This window comes from Sciurus carolinensis, chromosome 1 (genome assembly GCF_902686445.1).
Source record: "Sciurus carolinensis chromosome 1, mSciCar1.2, whole genome shotgun sequence".
In the NCBI taxonomy this organism is placed as follows: Eukaryota; Metazoa; Chordata; class Mammalia; order Rodentia; family Sciuridae; genus Sciurus; species Sciurus carolinensis.
In genome coordinates, this window is record NC_062213.1 from 87,307,146 (window position 1) to 87,328,715 (window position 21,570).

The following is a 21,570-nucleotide window of genomic DNA, read 5'->3' on the forward strand; positions in this document are numbered from 1 at the left end:
GTATATATACCATATCTTTGATTCAAATAATTGCTAAAAGTAAAAACAATGGTAAAGTACCTAACTAATATGATATGTTACTGTCTTATAAAAGAAATATACATTGAATAAGGGAATGCATGAATCTATAACTTAGGATTTCATTACACCATAGTTCCACTATAAAATGTATGTCAAAATACATTCTACTGCCATGTATAACTACAAAGAACAAGTTAAAACAAGAAAAAAAAAATCATTCCATATAAATGCTTGAACTTGTTTTGAGAAAATTTAGTTACTAGATCCTATAAAACATAAGTCAATTTTCTAAAATAATCCCTAAGTATGGGTTTAGTATTGCAAAATTTCTGATTTTAATAACATTATAATCAGCATGGTTTTTCAACTCATGAGACAGAATGAGTACATATAAACACCATACACAGATACAAGGGGCTCCTCTACCTCCTCCAACACCAGACCTAACCAAGGGAAAAACATCTGACCCAAACTGAAAACTAATAATATATTTATATAAAGCCAGGTATTTGAGGTTTAGATAACAATGTTGAAGAGGTCCTATTACAACTTAAAACATTTCTTTGAGTTCTCAGAAGGTTCATGTGCCTGATGCAAGAGTGAAATGTTTAATATTATACACATAACTCTGAGGACAGTTGAGAAGAGAACTCCTCCTTATCTTAGTTGGTGATTCATTCCCTAGTGGCTAATTCTGGGACCAATAGTTGGGGTGAGGTTGGTTTTGACCACTTTATATGTAACTCCCATTTTAAATGGCAAAAACAAAGTGAAAAAAAACACTCAGCAGCAGGGTGTTCCTGGATGGTTTATAAAAGATGATCACATTTCATGAACCCCACCCTCTGTAACCTATTATAAACATTTTTTTGAAAGTGTTGAATGTTTTTCAGAATATCTGAAGTCTAATGACATGCCTGCCTTAAAAACTCCTGTATAGAAATCAGAGTTCAGCTGCCTGACAAAGATGAGGTTGACCTAATTACTAGTCATCCAGAGGACAACTCAAAGAAACCAAGTAGAGAAGACTTTCAGTTGTGCATTCACTTCTGGAAGGGACACTTGTTATACTGACCATGGTTATTCACTTACTTCCCCTGAGCCACCAAGGACTAGAGGCCTCACACAAAGGATCAACTCACCTCCCCAAACTGGCCTTCTCCCAACTTCTCCTTGAAAGTTAAGAGTTTCCTGGGGAATTCTTCCACAGCCACATCTTTTCCAGAGAGCAGGTCCATGGTGACGGCAGGTACTGAGTAGGTATTGCCTCCAGTCACTCCCTGGAGATTTACTATGTCAGCCTCTGCATAGTGGGGCACACCCTCCGGTCCACTGGTTTGAACTGGCTTCACAATGCCACTGCAGCCTGGGAAGAGAAAGGCATTCCAAAAGGCATCTTTGGAGATCCCTTTAAGAAAGAAAATCCAAGAGGAGATCTAGAACATGCCTCTATGACAGCTTAACCTTCTTCATGACATTCTTACTTGGAGAACATTTTTGCTTCCTCTAGAAACTCTTTCTTGTGAGTTTCAGAATGTAGACCACCATTTTGTTTCGCATGCTTCTCCCCATAATACATGATTATTTACAATTTCTTTGGTTAATCTTGTAACCAAGAAAAGCTATAACAAGGCTCAAACTATATCAGGATGGAAGTATTAAAGATTAAAGATTTAATAGCATATTGCCTTAACCTTAAAACACTTTAATTGTTGTAGGAGCCTATTTTAGGGATTAAAAATATAATTAAATTAATATAATTTTGTTTAAGACACACATTAACTTTTTTAAAAAACTAAAATATGAGGTGGATAACGTTTTAGACTTCAGGTAAATTACTTCAGCTTAGCCTAGAAAATAAATTCATTTACATTCCTTAATCTTACTATGTCTATGAAATTACATGAATTCATTATGCTATTTCAATGTTATCTATCCATTAAGTGATAAAATAGATGTTAGTTTCCTTTCTTCTTTTCACAAGATTCCTTCAGGTTTGTTCTCTAAAATGCCTATGCTCTCCAATTTAGTCCTGTCTGCCTCCACAAATGGCTCAGGCTGAGTACCTCTCTACTAAACACCACAAGTCCTCTTCTGCAGAATGGGGTTACCTCTTAGGTTTAAGACCTAAGAAAAGCAACTCTGAGTTTCAGAGATGACCCTAGCATCCCCTTGAAGTCACTCTGCAGCACTTTTAAAAAGGCACTGGAATTTGAATCAAATAGCATTACTTTATTCAATGTTTTTTATTGATAAAAAGCAAGATGTTAAATAATACAAAATTGTGTATTAATTTAATAAATGTTGACCAAAGATAAATCAACAAAAATTGGATAATTTAATTATCCAGATAGCTATAAAACTGGGAAATTCAGGATTTTTTTTTTTCTTTCATACTGGGTATTGAAACCAGGGCCACTTAACTATGAACCACATCCCCAGCCCCTTTTATTTTTTATTTTAAGACAGGGTTTCACCAAGTTGCTTAGGGCCTCGGTAAGTTGCTGAATGAGGCTGGTTTCAAACCTGTGATTCTTCCTCAGACTGCTGAGTCCCTGGGATTACAGGAGTGTGCCGTTGCACCAAGCTGAAATTCAGAATTTCTTTAGCTTCACTTATCATTTTTCTTTTCTCCAGGTGAAATTAGAATCCTGAATTTATCCTTAATGAAGTTTTATGTTACAGGAATGCCCTATCTGGCCCTTCTCACATTCTTCATATATAAAATGAGCAAGTTAAACTAGTTAGACTGATTAGTTTCTTGCAGTGTTAACACCTTAGTAACATCTCTTATTTTCTAAGAGCAGCAGCAAATCAAATCTAAAAAGAGAATGTGGATTTCTCAGAAAGCTAGCATGGACCAAAAAAGATCCAATTAGCTAGGAGCAAGAGTGTTATACCTACATAACATGTGTCAAGACTTCTTCCTCAATCCTCTGCTTACTATTTCATCCTCACCTGACTCCTCCTCCCCTGGAGCAAATTCTGGGAGCTTTCGTATCAGTCTGGATGGCTCCTGATAGTCAGGGCGAAGAGGAAAGATGCGATCGTAAGTCGAGTTGGACTCCTGTTCACTTGGTGATGAGGAGCGGTTATTGTTGAACATGCTAGACTCGCTTGGCAGGGAAAGACTGACAGTCATTTCATCATCCAGCATCCTCCGGGAGGCCTGAGAGAAAAGTACAGAGAAGATCATATGGCACAAGGGTATTATCACTTCCTCTCCTTCTAAAACCCATTTCTTCCATTCAGTTTACTCTTGCTAAACTGTGACAGGATGCAGTCTGGTTCCACAAATGTTTGTGTCATAGAAACTTTGAAAAATCCTTCATTTCTTCAAACTAGAATTTCTGTGCTGATAACATTCATTAACTTTCACTAAAGCACTTCTAACCATTGTTTACACAATGAAATAAGAAGCTATAAGCAACCAAAGATTTTCTCATTCTTAAAGAGATTTTGGGGTTCTTTTAAATAATGATTTTTCCTGGATTACCTTGTAACTACTTTGATTCTGGGTAAACATAAGTTAAAATGTTCATTAACCCATTAGAAGAGCTGTAACATGATGAATTAATAGTTCACCTCATCACCTAGCACTATAGGTTAGGATAACACCCCCTATCCCCTTAAATTTACTAACCAAAATTAAAATGTCTACAAAATGGGATAGGAAAGCCCCAGGTGTTTAAGGATATTAAGACTAATTATATCTAATACAGAAAGAAAAAGAACCAAATAACTAATTACTATAACATATCATTTAAGGTAACCAGCCCATTCCATCAAAAGGATAATGCTAGCTAGCATCTGAATTGATATAGCTATTTAGATTTAAATATGTAAAATGCTTCACTCCAAAAACATTGAGCACTTGGGTGCTCAATGGAGAAACTTAGATCAGGGTGTCATTCTAGAGCATCTTGAATTCTCTTATTCTGAGTGCACTGAGGTAGGAAGAATTTCTTTAAGGATCAAGTTAAATATTCAAGGACAGAATTTTTGCTCTCCCTTTTATCTGGAGAGTCTTCAATCCAACATTCCTTTCTCAGCTCATGAAGACATTCCAATAGGCCTCAGAAGAAAGACCCAGAGAAGTGTGGTATATTCTGACTTAAATAAAAAGATAAAGATCTTCCAGAGTAGAGAATAAAATGCAGTGCTAACAGATCATTCAGTAAGGAATCTAAGTTGTCTAACAACCCTCCAGTCTCTTCTACCAGCACCACACTTTGCTTCCCTTCATGCTGGAATTCCTTGTTTAGACAGCTTGTGTATTCCCGCATTTTAAAAGAGCAAAGATCTTGATATCATCTCACAGATGCCTTAAAACACATTCACACAAATTGGTGAGCTCTCTGTGAATTCTTCCTTTCAGTGTTTAAATCTTCTTTATTGATATCAGGCTTTAATTTAGGTAAAGTGCTTTCAGACTAATAGTAGAGATCCTTGTAGGAAGGAAGGAGACCTTCACTTCCATGACTATTCCTGCCAAAAATCTTAAAGTAAACCTCAACCATTTCAAGAACCCAAATGTAAAACAGGTCAGAAGGATTTGCAGGACACCTTTCTGGGTTGCTCCTCTTCTTGGGTCTGAACTCCTTTTCTCCTGTCTACATTCAAAGAGTTTTGGAGATTCAAGCCCATTCTCATAGTGAACTTGTCCTCCTCTAGAATATACATGAACACAGAGATCAATCAGACAGTGCCCTCCTTCCTGTCCCCTTCTCCTTATGAGGCAGTTCAAAGCCTCACAACCCAGAGTTTCTATGACCCACTATTGGTGCATGTTCACTAAGAACTCATTGCCCAAATAAGGTGTCCATGGCCTAAGGAGGTTGGCAGCAGGCCCAAGAGAATCAGACACTTTGAAGCAGTGTCCATTGAGTTAATATCTGGTCTAGGAAGCCAAGAAAAGTTATAGATATTTCATCTATGATAAAATGTAATTTTGAAAGAAAGATGGCAACATACTTCAATATTTGCAATTGAAAAGAGCATGGAAGACAGTATACCAACTTGGGCACATCACATTTTCTCATCAGAGAAAAAGTTTAATATAACCACTATGTCTATCTCACCATTATTCAGAGGTTCATATAAAATAATACATGAGGAAAAATCTTATAGACTATAAAGTAGTAGATAAATGTAATAAAAAATTATTTCGATCATTTGACCTAAATAGAAAGAGGAGGGACTCAAGGGAACACATTATCATAATGTTCAAATATATAAATAAATGGGAGTAGAATTTTAAAAAACTTGATTCGGATATTAATGAGGCTGGATGCTTTTCTACTCACTTTCTCTCACTTTCCCACTCACTTTTCCCACTTTCTGTCACTTTGGAGAGAGTCTCCAAAAACAAACAAGCAAGCAAACAAAAAGAGAAAAGAAGGAATTTCAACAATATTATCAGAAATTCTATAAGCTTTAGAAGAATGATCTTCAACTTTGTATATGCATCAAAATTACTTGTTAAATAAAAAAATAAGAAATAGATATAGATGATAAATGACAGATATAGATGATAGATATAGATGATAGATGATAGATAGATAGATAAATAGATAGATAGATATATAGATAGATAGATAGATAGATAGATAGATAGATAGATAGATATGCCTGCATCCCACCACAAGCCAAGTGAATCAGAATTTTCACGGGAAATACCCAAGCAGAAATTTAATATATTAGGAAGCATTTTCTGAGACCTCTAGGGAGACTCCAAAATCTTCACTCTAAAAATGAGAAAATGAACTTAGCTAATTCTTTTCTGGTTCCTTTCAGCAACTAGTTCCCAAATTTCTGTAGGTTTTAGTAGCCTCCAATGACTCCTTTTTCATTGTACACTCTTGTAAGATTACTCCCTTTTACTCCTGGGGTAATAACAGTTTAGGAAAGGGCAGCAACAACCTCCTGTTCCATGCCTTTATGCACCTCCTCACCTTCTCTAGCATTTTCTGCCAGAACTGTCTCCACAAGATAATGACAATAATGGCCAGGAGGATGAAAATGATGGCCACCAAGCAGCCAATCAGGATACGTGTGTTGCTATCATCGACTTTGAGCATTGGATCTGCAGACAGGAAGAAAAAGTAGAGAATATAATCATTTTGCAGGGCAAATAAAAGCATGAGGACTGGATGGGGATGGGGGGCATTGGGGGAAGAGGTTTGAACCCTGTTCTTTCAGGATAATTCCAGAAGATTCTACCTTAACATTTCTGCTTATTCTTGGTCTTGCTACTGTTTTATTACTTTGCTTTCTATCTCTTGAAATATCCCTTCATGAGACAGTAGCCTCCCTTTTTCTATGTCTCAAGACTTTATCCAATGGGAAGAACTTTCCCATGCTTCCTCAAATTTATCCCTATATTCTCATGGCCTATATCTAATCATACCCATGAAAAACAAGTGAGGAATTGATTTTACTCTCCTCATTCTTTTTCTTTTTTAATTTTTAAATTTTATTTGTTCTAATTAGTTGTACATGACAGTAGAATGCATTTATATAATTTGATAGATCATGCATAAATAGAGTGTAATCTCTCATCTTTCTAATTATACATATTGCAGGATCACATCAGTCATTCATACATGTACATGAGGTAATAGTGTCTGTTTCACTCTACTATCATTCCTTCTCCCATACACCTCCTCCTCCCTTCACTCCCCTCTACCTAATATAAAGTAACACTCTCCTCATTCTTTGCAAAAGGCCAAGATAGCTGAGATGTTTCCAAAGAAACATTCAATCAAACATATTTCCCAGGTTGCTGGCTGCTATGGTCAATGACTGTCTGAAACAAAGAATGCACTTTTGCATATTTACCTTCAACTTAAGAGACCAGTATTTAGTTTCATAGAGTTCTTCCTATTTATTGACCATGGGTCTCACTTAAGAATAGCCCTCTCTCTATTTCTGCCCCAGAGTTCTCAAACTTTCAGGGAGCAGTTGGAACATTCTATATTCTGCCTCTCTAAGCTAAAGAATCACATGAATGAGCAGTGAAGAGAGTAAGTTTGAACCCTCAGCTTTGAAGGTAGACTGTCCTACCTTTCAAGGGCTACTCTTCATCCAAAGCCACCTGGTATCAAGCCTCCCACACAGTCAGGCCTTTGCAAATCTCCACCCTTCTTCATCCTCCAGGAGGTGACTTCAATTTAATTTTTATAATTAGGAATCACACATACCATAGGTTGTTGGTGCCATAGGAGAGGTGGGCAGGGCTCCAGAGTTGTTGTACATTGCCGCATCTGTTACAAAATAAAAATGAGTGAGAGCTGTGGAGAAGATAGTCAGGTAGTGGTTTATCTGATGGTTGAGACCTGGCACATTGTGAAATCAATTCAATGAAAATACCTTCATTTAATTATTACACAAATTAGTGCATGTATCAAAATACCACACTGTACCCAATAAATATGTACAACTCCTATATGCCATTTAAAAACAAAATAAAATGAAATCATAAACACATCAAATAAAAACATAACATTTATCAAGTAAGGACAACCTTTCTTTTGTAAAATTTTAGTTTCAAATATTACGTAATAGGTCAAAATACAAAAAGTTAAGAGGTTTATAGAGCACACATTATCATAAAATATGCACAGGAGGAGGACTCAAATTTAGCAAAATGTAGGAGAGAATGGGTAAGTGGACATAGTGCTAAGAAGTTCTTTCCTTCATGAAAATGAAATAGCTCCATAAAAGGTTTTCCAATATGCTTCATTTCCCAAAGTCTTTATCTTATAAATTAAGACTTAGATAATCCTTAGAGATAAAATATTGACATCAGAGTGTCCTTTGCTATGATGCTGCAGCTTCTGAGACTAGACTCCGAAAAGTGTATTTGCCAGGTAGATGTTGGCAACTAATTTTTCCCTCTGATTTGTCTAATCAAGGGGGTTAAGAATTAGAATATACATGTCTCATCTAAGAGACATTCCTTTCAAAAATTTTAATTTTTCTTCTTCTTAACCTTAAAATGAAGATATCTGACATCGACATGTGCTTTCTGAATTGAGTCTTCAGTCTCCAGTGAAAACTAATGGCATTGAATTTAAAGATCAAGATGTCCCAAGAGCCAAAATCCATAGTCCATTGCTACAATCAGTCAAAATAAGATAAGTGTACCAATTACTGTGCCAAGGGAATCCCCAAGGATAGATGGGAATCTATTTGTCCCCCAGTTAGCAGAGTATAAGTGGCACTGTTTTTGAGCATGTTGGTTTCTGTTCATTTTTTAATCAGAACTGGAGTTAGCAATGTAATATCATAATTTTTTAACTTTTGAAAATATACACATTGTCTCACTCTTTCCACTGAAAACAAATCCAAGCAATGACAAACCAATAGTAATGAGTGTTCTTATTGCCCAGTTTGTAGCCTCTATCATTCTCTTCTAAAGAATCAAAATTTATTGAGGATATGGTTGATTCTATGTCTGGAGTAGTATGTGCTCCTTGGTATATCTTGTTCTCTCAGAAAACAGGAAAGTTATCAAAGGCTTATAGAGTCAGATCCAAGGAACACAGAGCCAGCTTAAAATGCAGGCTCTGGTTAAAGATAGAACAACTTAAGCATCAAAAGGAATAATATTGCAACTGATTGAACATTGAATTTATAAAAAGTCATGAGTGCATCATGATATAAAAGGGTGAAAAACAAACTCATTAGATACCACTGAAGGTTGCAAAGATATCTAACTCATTACTCTGAAAAGTGACAATTAAAGGGGAAAATTAACTATGTATCCTGCCCTTCCAATGTGAACTATCTTTCTGAATAAACAATTCATGAGGAAATTCAGCAGAAATTCAGCACCATTAAATTATAAAATGTAGAAAGAATAAGACATAGTAGTTAATTATTTTGTAATAAATAATTAATTATAATTTTATAATGATTATAAACATGTAGTAATTATATAATATTAGTATAATTATATAATAATTATAAGTAAATTATTCAGGCAGGGCTTATAAATGCAAGTCAAAACCTGAGTAAAAGCTCAGAAGGAACTTTCTCATGTAGAGATAAAGACCTGAAACCACAAATCACTCTTATTATGACTAAAAGTGATGGAATCCAGTATTATATACCAATGATGAGATTCAATGTAAAATACACAATAAATATTGAACTCAAATCAAATTAGCTTATAGAGGGGCTGGGGAGATAGCTCAGTTGGTAGAGTGCTTGCCTTGTAAGCACAAGGCCCTGGGTTCGATCCCCAGCACCCAAAAAAAAAAAAAAAAAAAATTAACCTATAGAGGTACAGGCTTCTAATTTATAGACATGACAGAGAATAGAGGTTCACATAAAATAATACCACAGAGAGCAATCAAACCAAAATGATTTTTTTTAAATAAAGGAGGTACCCTTTTATACTCAAGGAACATCTAGAAGAGATAACAAAGGAAATAAATTAAGAGGACCTTATTTGGATCATGAGTCAAACAAGACAATAATAGTAAGGAATTATTAGATAATCATAGATACTTGAATATGGATAGGATATTAGGTGATATTAAGGAATTATTTACTAATAAATGTTTATGGATACTATATTAGGTGATAGTAAGGATTTATTTATTAATAAATATTTGAGTTTTTATAAGGATATTATGCCTATGAAGATACTGTTATTTTCTTAGATGTAGTGTAAAACTGTTAATAGTAAAATCAAATAATATTTCAGATTTGCTTTAAAATACTACAGAAAAAAAAAGAACTAGACTGAATAAGAATGGCAAAATATTGACAGTAAAGCTAAGTGATAGGTTTACTTTCATGTATAATAGATTTTTATTTGAATAATAGTACTTAGGTGTGCTTCATCTTAATAGTCTTAATTTGTTTAGGTTTTGACACACTGTGTCATCATTTTAAAATTCTTTACCACACATCTCTTCTACATAAATGTGTAAGGAAGAAGAGTCAAGTAAATATTCTGTTCACTTCCATTTTCATCCCTACCCCTCAATAAATAAACCTACTCACACAAAGCATTCCATCAATAAGAAACCACTTATACTGCCCTGATATTCCCAGAGACATGCCAGTGGAAGCCTAGATATATGCCTTCCACCTTAATCACCCTGCTCCAACTTCCCTATGGGCCTCAAGCTTCTTACCTGATTGGAAAGTGATCTCACTGAACATCATCCAGGTGTCAGCAAAATGGTATTGGCATTTGATGGCACTGGCCATTCGGTGGTGGAGAGGCACTGTGACAAAGCGAGCACTGGGGTTGACATCATCCAGGACAAGAGGGAAGGAGACAGCATTAGGTTCCCACTCATTGGCTTCAGAACGGAAGTAGCACTGTACCTCCTTAAAGATCTTCACACCTTTAGCAAACATGTTGTTGCAGTGGACCTGACAAAGGAAGAAGCATGTGAGTGACAGGTTGGGCCAGCTGGGTCACATGGGAACATGGTGCAAATGAACCCAGTAAAATCCTAGACCTGCCTGTTTCTTTGAGCATCACTCTTGGTGAATAGCTGGTGATCCACAGACTTCTGCATTTTCTCTTCTAGTGACTTCATAGTGACAATGATACAATGATCAGGCCTTATAAAACATGTGATGCAACCCCAGTTACCTCTATGCAACTACATGCCTCCTCATTTCATGTTGTTGAACTACAATATCCTCATTTGTTAAATGATGAACCACCATCCTCCCAGGCTCTTGTTTGCCCTGAACTCTATTAAATCAAAAATCCTCTCAATCACAATTTCTATCTACCCATATTTGAGCCATTCTGAACTAGGCATGAGGTAGACTGCCATCCTACTTCCTTTCAAAGCCAGACTACTCCTTTTTGACAAGGCTAGGTAAGAAATTTGAAAGAACACAATATATAAACCAACACAATTTCATCTTTTTGGATATCTTATTTCAAGACCCATGTATCAGCATTTCTCAGTCAGAGACACAGACTTAATCATCTCTTTTAATTAAATTCAGTTTAAGTCATTCTTATGCAGTCATCTTTCTCATAGGTAATTGTTGAGATTTTTAAAAAAAAAGGTCTGTTGGAGTTAATTGGTATCCTTTTGTCCAATGTATGATTGCACCAGTTATTTATATAATTGTTAAGGCCATGAGGAGCAGAGATTCCATGACAGTCCATCTGTACCACATTGTTGTGTTTAACAACCCACAAAAATGAAGTGTATATATTTGTAACCAACCCAAGTCCCTCATGGTACTTCAGTAACATTTCCTCTGACTCAATCTTATGTGGAAAATGGATCTTTGCTGGCCACTATCCATTGAATTTAAGGATTTCATGCATTGGAAAGACATAATTATCATTCACAGAAAATTTTTCTGTTTCTGTTTTAATATGTTGCATAGGCCCAGAGTTGTAACCCTTTAATTGTCTTTAATACCCTCCTCTGGTTTCTAGACCATCAATATAGGACTATACTGCATAATTTATTTTTAATTGAAATATCAGTAATGATAGAAATTTAAAAACTGAAGACCAGACCAGAGATTCTCTAAGAACAGAATGTAGAGCTACTAGAGATTGTAAAAATCATCTAGCCTAGGGCTGGGGAGATAGCTCAGTTGGTAGAGTGCTTACCTCACAAGCACTAAGGCCCTGGGTTCAATCCCCAGTACCGCCAAAAAAAAAAAAAAAAAAAAAAAAAAAAAATCATCTAGTCTAATTCTTTACTTACCAATGAGATACTGGTACTCAGAGAGGTTTGACTTGCCTATAAGCCAGTGCTCTTTCCACTTACTCTGCCTGGTCTAATGTTCTTTCCACTTATTATGCTACATAGAAATGTAGCATATCTTCTTAACTTTTCCATTTGGATTTTTTCCAAATGTTTTACTGATAAAAACATATTAATACCTTCCTTGTAGTGAGTTAACCGTTCCAGTTTTTTGAACATAGGTCAATGGAGTAAAACTAAGAAAAAAAATCAAAGAAATAACATCTATAGCTTCAACAGATTTTTCATGTTTTAAAATCTGCAGAGTGTTGGACAAGTGCCCTGTGGGGACGGTAATAATCTCTTCTACAGATGTCTTGGAATCTCTTGGAATGCAAGTGAATAGCATAGGATTTCATTCCCATATAGTTTTACATATTTGTTTAATAAACAATACATTTAAAAATGCTCTAATATATCTTTTTTAATTTTTTATTTGTTCTAATTAGTTGTATATGACAGTAGAAAACATTAATATATCTTCATGGTATAGTTTAACTATACTTCAAAGTGAGAAATGTGTAGTAATTTGCCTAGGAAGCAAAAACCAGTCTCTAGAAACTCCCTGAGAGCCATCTTTTTTGATTTACCTCAGAAAAATTAAAATAGCTATGAGATCTGTTTGGCCTTCAGAAGACTGCCCTGAACCAGCTCCATTGATATTTCTGGCACCTTCTTATTGCTATTTAAGCTCTTGAGTAATTTTGACCTGTGTTAAATTGTTGGGATTCTAGAAAATCAATATCTATTGACTAAACAGTATAACTTTATGGAGAGTATAAAAATAATTTCATCACTTATTATACTAGGTATTTTCTCAATTGTATATATGTGTGAATGTATATACATATCCAAAGGTACGTATGGATATATACATTATTTAGGACTACAAATAAGTTTTCTTTTAAAGCATTTTTGTTGCTATGCATATTTCCTTCTTCCTTTTTTCCCCCTAAAAAACAAAAAATCTGTGAAGAATAATGTGTTACACATACTCACACACACTTGTGTTTTACAACTGCCAAAGAGCTCTCCTTGAATAATAACCTAGCAGATAGGGCATGTGTTGATTCTTCTGTTGTCATTCTTAATGTTTGTTCATCTAATTGGGAGATATTATCATATTAACACCTGGGAGTTATGTAAAAAACATGGATTTTTCTTTTGGAAACCTAGTTTGTATAAGGAATAGTAAGTTTTGCATTACTAGAAACCCTTAATGATAACACACATTTCCTTCTTCTGGATCCGTGTCAGCCTACATCATCTCCTGAAAATAAATATTGCCTCTCCCACCAAACTGCATTGTGTTTCAGGATAGAGATTTATTATTCAACTGTTTACATTCAGAGCCCGAATAGTGCCATGTATGCTTCAAACATAATTGATAATAAACAGAAAAATGGGTAAATTTAGGAAACAAATATTAAAGCTGAAGACTGAGTACAAATAGAGGCAATAGACCAATTTTGTTCATTGATAACCTGCACCCAAATATTAATGGGAAGAAAGAGCACATAATAGGGATCTATGTGTGAGGGCAATTGTGTTTGCCCACTTTTTCCTCAAGGCTTATTTTGAGATCCCCTCATGCTCCTTCATAAACCAGTAACACCACATGAGATCCTGCAACTTCTTTCTTAATCCACCAAAACGACTTTCCTCCATACTCCTGAGTCCTAGTTTTCCTCAAGCTTAGAATTCAGGTTTAACATCCAATCTGGTCACTTTTTGTATGAACTTTTCTTGCCTTCCATTCCTTTCTTTCTGAAACAGACTTGGGATGGAGTAAGAGAAAAGGAAAATAATTATTTGAGCTAAGTATCAGGAAACACATAATTTTATTAACAGAGATGTCCTCAACTCTAACACCAAGGTTGGGCTTTCCCATGAGATCCTGCTTCTGAAAATAGAACTTGGGTCTTCTCCTCCCCCAGCTCTTCCCAAGTGTCTGAATTTACTGTGGTATATCACATACCCATCTTTAGATCTTTTGAAAACCTTTAGTTTCCATCCAATCACATAACAAAATTCATCTATTCTCTTTTTTTATGGACTTCTGATATAATAATTGAATATATCTTATTCTAATTAGGACCCCAATTTTGTGGATGTACATGATGGTGAGACCTATTTTCTCTTAACTGCTCTGCCAAGTCCAGAAGTATAAGTCAACTACAGTAATAAGTTGATAAAATAGCTGCTGTGCCTAATGAAATAGATACATTGGCTCCAATGTTGCTAGAAGGAAGGAAGGAAGGAAGGAAGGAAGGAAGGAAGGAAGGAAGGAAGGAAGGAAGGAAGGAAGGAAGGGAGGAAGGGTAGGAGGGATGGAGGGAGGAAGGGAGGAAGGCATTGAGAACTACTGTCCTAGTTTAATCCTTATAGAACTTACAAATTTAAAATAAGGCCTTAGAAATAAACTAATTTTGAAATGCATATAATGGAATATGTATTTGAATCCAGTTTTGCTGGCACCAGCTAAGGGTTCCTTCTAGCATGTCTTTTCTCTTCCACACTGTGATTTTACCCTCCTGCAAGAAGTTCCACCATACTTAACTCCACTGACCTTCATGGTAGTGAAATTCCTGATGCGGTCAAATTCAAACATGATCTCAATGTAGCCATTGGTGGCACTCTCATTCCGCCAGCCCACGTAGTCATAGCCCGGCCACACATGGTATTCATGGGTCTGGGTGAAATCATCCAGGCCAGACACCCCATCTGTCAACTGGCCCAGTCCTTCAGTCATGCTGCTCAGATCAAGAAAGGTGAAGGAAAGGAGTTAATCACACCTTTATGGAAGAGTTTTCACCCAGTTGCTTCATTCTGAGTTTTTTTGAAAACTGATTAGACATTCATTGAAGGATTATAAAAACTCAAAATTTTTTGCAGTAATGATTCATTTATCTTGGCATCAATGGAAAATTAAGAGTTTCATATAAATGAATTTCACAAAATGCAATGCTTATCTCTTTAATAGCAAAAGTTTTAAATAATATTTTATATGAAAAGCTTTCTATTATCTATTCTTATATACTGAATATAATGATATATAGACTCAATATTATCAAATGAACTTGAAGAATTATTAATGAGTGAATGAATGAATGAATACAGTATATAGTAGCAATTGTCCCAACACTAAATAAATATGCCCAGAGCTTGTTAGAAATTTTTCTGACTCTCTGTTGACTGTGTATTGTCATTATCAGTGAATTAATTTCAAAGAACCCAATCATGTCTTCTTATACCTCACATCTCCAACAACCCAATTTAACCAAGGGGGGAAAAAGTCATCTTTACTAAATTTAAATACTAATTTATATTTAATCTTAAGTAAATATGTAGAATACTAGACCTATGGAGGAAAATGTATGGATTTCATGAGAGTCTCAGTAATTTTGTTTTTGAGCTTAGTAGCCTTTTCTACTTTTGAGTATGAGGCTCTGTTTTGAGTAGCTGAGTTTGTCTGACTGCTGGATGGGACATAAGTATATTTATATTAATTTGACTATGTGTAAGGCATAAAAAGGCCTTCTTCCTTCCTTTTATGGAGGGACAGAGTAAGAACTCATCATGTGAAATGTGTCTTTCCTCAAACTCTGGGAGACATGTCAGGAGTTTCTCAAAAGAAGAGATTGTAATAGTCATTTTCAAGCAATATTGGATGTGACTCTGAAGTTTCTAGCCAGAACAAATAGTATGTAAAATTTGTGAAAAAAAATTAAGATGAATTGTGCCAACTTTGTGCATACATTTTAAACTATACTTATTCAATGATAATGTTTGGCAAATTATAAAATCTGACTGGCCTTATCTACAGTGACCTGAATCTCCCTTCCAAGGTTTTGCCATCTTCTTCTCTCTACAGATCAGAAGGCTAGGAGAACATAAATTTACTTGTGATAAATGTAGTTCCCATTGTCCCCAGAAAAATAAATCTCATGAAAGTTTTAACAGAAGCAACACAACATAAGAGGAATGATTATTTAGTTTCTCCAAAATCAAAATTAAGTGGAAAATACAGAAAAAAACTTTCTAAGTTAACTTTATATTGTATTAAAATTTTCTACAATGAGCATATATTACTCATAATTTTTTAAATTAAAAGTTGTTTTACAACTTTTTAAAAACATCTGTCTTTAAGTCAGTTCTAATCACTAACTGAATTACCCATTTATTTTAAAATGATCTCAGTCAATTGTCCATGCTTATCTCTATTTCTTATAGAATTAATGAAATAATCATCTGATTTTATTCTCCATTGACTTGTGTGTATTTTTTCTTTTGACATAGTCCTTAAATTTAGAAGATAAGTACTATAAGAGCTTTACCAAAAAGTAATCCATTCAATTTGGTACAACACAAACAAGACTAAAGAAACATTAAATATATATATTATACATATTTATGGAGAGGCGTTCATGCTGCTTCTGTTTTAAAGTGGACTGCCTGATGGTAGGCAAGTCATACTCTCCCTCAATGTAGATAAAGACATCATCTTTAATATCTGTTATAACTGTATCTGGACAAATATATATGATACAAAAATGTAGTAACCAGAGGCAACGTAGATGGACAGGGTCAAAAGAGGTTTGACAACAAATGAATTGAACACTATAATTCCAAACTCATTATGATGGCAGGTTCAGAATTAAGAAGAAAGTTATTTTATTCAACAGCTCAGTTTACAAGAAAATGAAACATTAACAGAATGATGAAGTTCAAAAATGCCCTGGGATTGTCTATAAGCCTTTCAACAGATGTTATGTAATTTATGTCTTTTACCCATAACAAGTCTATTTTCTGAGACCCTTATCTAGGTATCTTGGATTTCCTCAGCCACATCCCAATCAGATATGTCATTATCTCAGTTATTAGTGTTTAAATTTCTATAATTATCTTTTCCTCTGGGAAAACTCTGGGAAGCTACAGTTTCAACTACCTTTCTTATTTCTTCATTTGAATGTTTTGATTGTCCCTTCAACTTATATCCCAAACTAAATGCATCCTTATCCCCTATTAAACTAAATATTTCATCCAGGTTTTCCATTTCTGTCAGTTGTACTTCTCTTTCACAGTCACTGAGAGTGTGTCCATATTAAACCCTCAAAATGTGTTTGTTGAGTGAATAAATGTCACTTCCATTGTTTCAGTCATGTAGACTGTCATGCTTCATCTCTTTTTTTCACTGTACTGTCTCTTTCCTTACTTCCAATCAGGTTGCCAATGTCCCATAAAAGAATATCTGATCCTCAGTCCCATCCCCAAGGTCACCATTCCGGCCTTGACCATTAATTATTTTACCCAACAAAATTGGAAGTTAGGAAGTTAGGGAATTTTTCATTTTATTCAAATTCAATCTTTGAGCACTGTTTGATTAATTTCTCTAAGGCACAGCAATCATGTTCCCCAGCTTTAAAAATGTTTACTTGCTCATCATATGGATAATGATGTTAAGAACAGCTATTCCTCCTCCTCCTCCTCCTCCTCCTTCTCCTCCTCCTCCTCCTCCTCCTCCTCCTCCTCTTCTTTCCTCTCCTCTTTCTTCTCCTTCTCTTGTTCCTCCTGGCCCTGACATTCAAATCCCTCCAAAATAGGCATAATCGTTATTATACTTCTCATCTACTACTTTGCTATATAAATATGGCCTATGGTTAACTAAACTGTTCTTTTTTCACAAATATTCTTCTGAAATTTACAACCAATGTTCTTTTTCCACATGTGTTCTCTCAACCTAAATGCCATTTCAGGATTCTCTACCTATCGAAGTTCTATCCATCGTTTGGAGCCCATTTCAGGTCTTATCAATTCCAACTTATCTTTATGGTCCTCCAATAAGATAATAACTTACACATATATAGCACTGTACCTTTACGAAATGCTTTTCTTATGTATTTTTATTTATTTAACCCTAAAAAGAAACAAATAATTCAAAACATGGGGAATCCAGGAATTTTTCACTCCCAATACTGTGCAGCTTTACTCTTTCCTTGGAACCTCAGAGTGTTAGTAGAATATCTCTTATTCATATGCTTGCATCATAGTAACTTGTATCTTCGTGTAGCCTTCATTTCAAACTGTGAGTACCTTCAAGGTAAGATCAATGACTTCTTTGCCTTTACAATGCCTAACCAAATTCCTTCCATATAGTAACAGTGGATTAGCACAGACTGATTAAACTAAACTGAATTCAATTGATCTCTGGTTTCCTCTATGACTTGAGTGTTTGCTGGCTGGCTTGTGCTGAGTGAAATGATGCCAAGACAGTTTAAGCAAATTGGAAAGAACCATGACTAAGAAAGTGAAAAGGAAGTGACTAGGAAGAGAAGACTGGATGAATCAGGACTTCACCCAGAGGATGACAGTTGGGGGCAATCATTTATTCTCTACACCTAAGCTAATGGAAATGCTGTAATTCCACATCCCCCTTCCTGAGACTCACTAATATCTCCCTCTCTCAACACCTAGAAATCCCCATGATCTCTCCCAGTCTCAATCATTGCAGATAAAGATAAGAGAGAAAAGTGTTGGGATAGGCTAGAAGAACGATAAAGCTCAGAATGAAGTGGGATAAGTAGGAACATCTCTTATCTACCTCTAAATTCTTACTTATTTGATGATATTTCTCTCTATTAATCCATTTCAGGGGGCTCTGTTGGTCTTTTGCAGCTCTCAACTTCTACCATACACAGACCATTCTTGTCCTCAGCCCCGTTTCCTCTGCTCTCTTCCCTCTACCTTAGCCTGCTTCAATTCTCATCTCATCCTAGAAATGTTCTTTGCCTATTGTCTTACTAATTTACACAAATTCTAAAAGACTTATATTTATATATGAAGTCCATTCTTTGTGAACTTCTTGACTGCCCCAACTTATTATATGCTTATTGTTTAAATTCTTCTGGCCCTTTGTATTCACAGCTAGACCAATATTTGTGTCAGAACAGATGCCCTGTTTTCTGAGTCAAAAATATGGCTATCGGTTTTCTGAGCCAAAAATATGGCTACTGCACTTTACAGTCATACCACAAAGTTTAGCCTTGCTTTGTGTAATTTACTGTTGTTTTCTGTGTGGTTGCCTTGTCTTCCCAAAATAGGCTTTAAGTTCATTGGAAATAAAAACCACATGGTTTATTTCACCTAAATCACCTCACCATGTATAGTATAGGGGCTAAATAAATACCCAGTTTGTTGGGTTGATTTATTACTGATGAAAAGTCATGATAAAATGTTATTCTTAACCTCTGGTGGTCATTTTCCCATTCTGATGACCAAAGCTTCCCAGAATTTACCTGTACCCGACAGCTCCGTCATAGACAGAATCATTCAGATAAATGATGGAGCCTCCAGGGAGTACAAACTGCTGCCCAGCTGGAGCATTGTAAGACACCAAGCCATCTGCCAAAGGAAACAGAGTTGTCAGTGTCTTTGGGAAGATGTGCCTACTCCTCAGACCAACTACCCCAGGGAACTACATGAGCTTCAAGGGTGCAATTATGTGCAATGTGTCCCATAGGCTCTATTTGGGCAAACAGGGAGCACTACTGAAAAGCATTCCTTGGTGGCAGTCAGCAGAATGATTTTGAATATGTTATTCCAGATGTGTGGTACCAAGCCACGGGTTGATGAACAATGCTCTTTCTCTAATCAAGAGGAAATCACATCCTTCTGGGAGTAACTGGTCCCATCCTTTTCTGATTCGATTGACTTTTTTCCCCAGGGGTTAGGGTTTTCGATGGATTCTCTAAAATTCCTGTGCTAGAGACCTACCTAGCCAGACACAGCCATAAAGTTCCACCCTCATGCAAACATTCATGGAGTGGTCAGTGACTGGAATGAAGCGAACAAATCTAGCTACGATGGGTGGCTCCAAGTCCTTTAGGAAAATGTCATACGGATTACTATTTCCATCTAGCACCTGAAGAGAGAGAAAGAGAGAAAGTGAAAAGATGGTATAAAATCATGTTCACTTTTCTTCACCCTTTTGATGGGCCCTCTCATTTAATTCAAGGAAGAGAATATATTCATTCAGCTTTCTCAACAGGCTTGATCATCCTCCCGGTGAAACCTCCTCCTCCCTAGGTTCTATTTAAAAGGGCATGCCACATCTGTAGACACATATCTGCACAGACAACCTTTGTCATTCTTCTTCTATCCTAAGTCAAAATGTTGTCTGCAGACACACTAGAGTGTGGACATCTCTTCTTCCTACCTGTTTCCCATGCCGATTCCGCCAAGAAATCCAGCGAGTGCCATCCCGACTATAATTGATCTTGTACATGGGTGCAAACTCAATGCCATGACCCCCTGCATGGCGCCCCTGGGTCCCCACAAGAGTGATAAAGTGTAGGGTGTGTAAGTCAATCTGCAGAAATTCCTTCAGGTCATCAGGTTCCACTGGAATCTCAGGGCACCAGGCTCCATCTCCTTCTTCCGAGTCCAGCCTTGGAAGGCAAGAATTGGGGAAAGAGAGAGCAACTATGAAACCATAAAGTTGTTTACCAATTCACACCAAAAAAAATAGCTCTTCTGTCCTGAGAGGAGAGAGCAACCTGGAAGTCCAGTCTAGACAGACATCTGGGTTCTCCCCATCAGTCTGATTGCCCCCAACCATTCTCATTTGGGCTCAGTTTTCTCTATTTCAAGCACCATGAAACCCAGGAGAATCATCACAAGGGAGTTCAAGGCCTTCAGATTACATGTAACCTTTACTTTCCATCTCAGTTTGGAAGCTTTCAAGAAAATGAAACCATTTCTGTCCTCTGTTACCCTATGGAATCATTTCACCATCCCATCCTCCCATTTCTTTTCAGATTCAGACTAATAAAATTAGCCAGTCCTGGCTTGGATATCAAGTTATGGGAGTGGAGAGGGAGGGACAGTAGGATCTCCAGTGTGGGCTGCAATGCAGTGGAATTTTAACCAGCAGGATGGGCATGGACACCCAGCAAAAACCATGGAAATCCATAGTGAGGGTGAGGAATAAGAGCATGACAAGGGAGTAGTAATCTGGTTTCGTTTTATTATCTCCAGGGTAAGCTACCACTACGCAAAATTGTGAAATCAGTATAAAGTTTACATTGGGGACCTCTTTACCACTTTTTCTCTTTCCTGGAATGCTCTCTTTTCTCACAGATGTTACCCAACTCAACATTGTTCCCTTCTAACCCCACTAACCATCACTGTCATCTTTCACACACCAAGATAAATATTATGGGGAAGGTTTATCTTTCCTTTTGGGCAATTCTATTTTAATAAAATCAGTATTTTACACCCAAGAATTAGGTTCCAAGGGGAGAAATAGGTCCTGACTCACAGAGCACCTTCTGAATTGGGAGTTTATTGATTTATATGACACCTGAATCTTTGCTACAAGACACCTATAATACCCTGTTTATGGATGAGGATGGCCCTACTATGTGTGATTTCCTTGAGAGAGGGAAAGAACTTGTTGGAGAACTCAAAGTCTGGTTAAGTCCTTGATTGTTTACGGAGTAATTGGAATTTCACGGACATCATCTGAGAAGGATGCCTTCTCACTCCCAATGTCCCATATAATCTGTACTTTCCCCCATCTGCTGCTTTGGCCTCCCTCCTGTAGTAGCTCATAGTGAAAAGGCCAGGTAAGCAAACTGACCACATATCAATGAACCCATTCACTGTAGGTGGTGTGGTTCTGGGGCCTCTGTGGTTGGAATGAAGTTGCCAGACCAGCACATGTAGCCAAGCTCTGAATTCTGTCCTTAAAAACATGCAGAGTAGGACAGGCCCACTCGGTGCCTTTCTTCTGTTCTCA

The 21,570-nt window shown here is 36.4% G+C and overlaps 1 protein-coding gene across 9 annotated transcripts in view; it reads right to left on the minus strand.

The window, feature by feature from the left end:
* The window catches only part of Ddr2 (discoidin domain receptor tyrosine kinase 2), a 162,194-nt gene that overhangs the window by 14,035 nt on the left and 126,589 nt on the right, over positions 1-21,570 (minus strand). For 8 of the 9 annotated variants that reach the window (XM_047564239.1, XM_047564249.1, XM_047564266.1 and 5 more), the window contains 9 exons: positions 19,987-20,218; positions 19,545-19,692; positions 19,067-19,172; positions 14,341-14,524; positions 10,173-10,416; positions 7,224-7,286; positions 5,976-6,106; positions 2,980-3,190; positions 1,164-1,429 (listed from right to left, as the gene is read on the minus strand). In XM_047564239.1, the coding sequence (XP_047420195.1) occupies positions 1,164-1,429; positions 2,980-3,190; positions 5,976-6,106; positions 7,224-7,286; positions 10,173-10,416; positions 14,341-14,524; positions 19,067-19,172; positions 19,545-19,692; positions 19,987-20,218 (1,585 nt within the window). The remainder of the gene's footprint in view (positions 1-1,163; positions 1,430-2,979; positions 3,191-5,975; positions 6,107-7,223; positions 7,287-10,172; positions 10,417-14,340; positions 14,525-19,066; positions 19,173-19,544; positions 19,693-19,986; positions 20,219-21,570) is intronic. The other variant, XM_047564214.1, reaches the window with a different exon arrangement.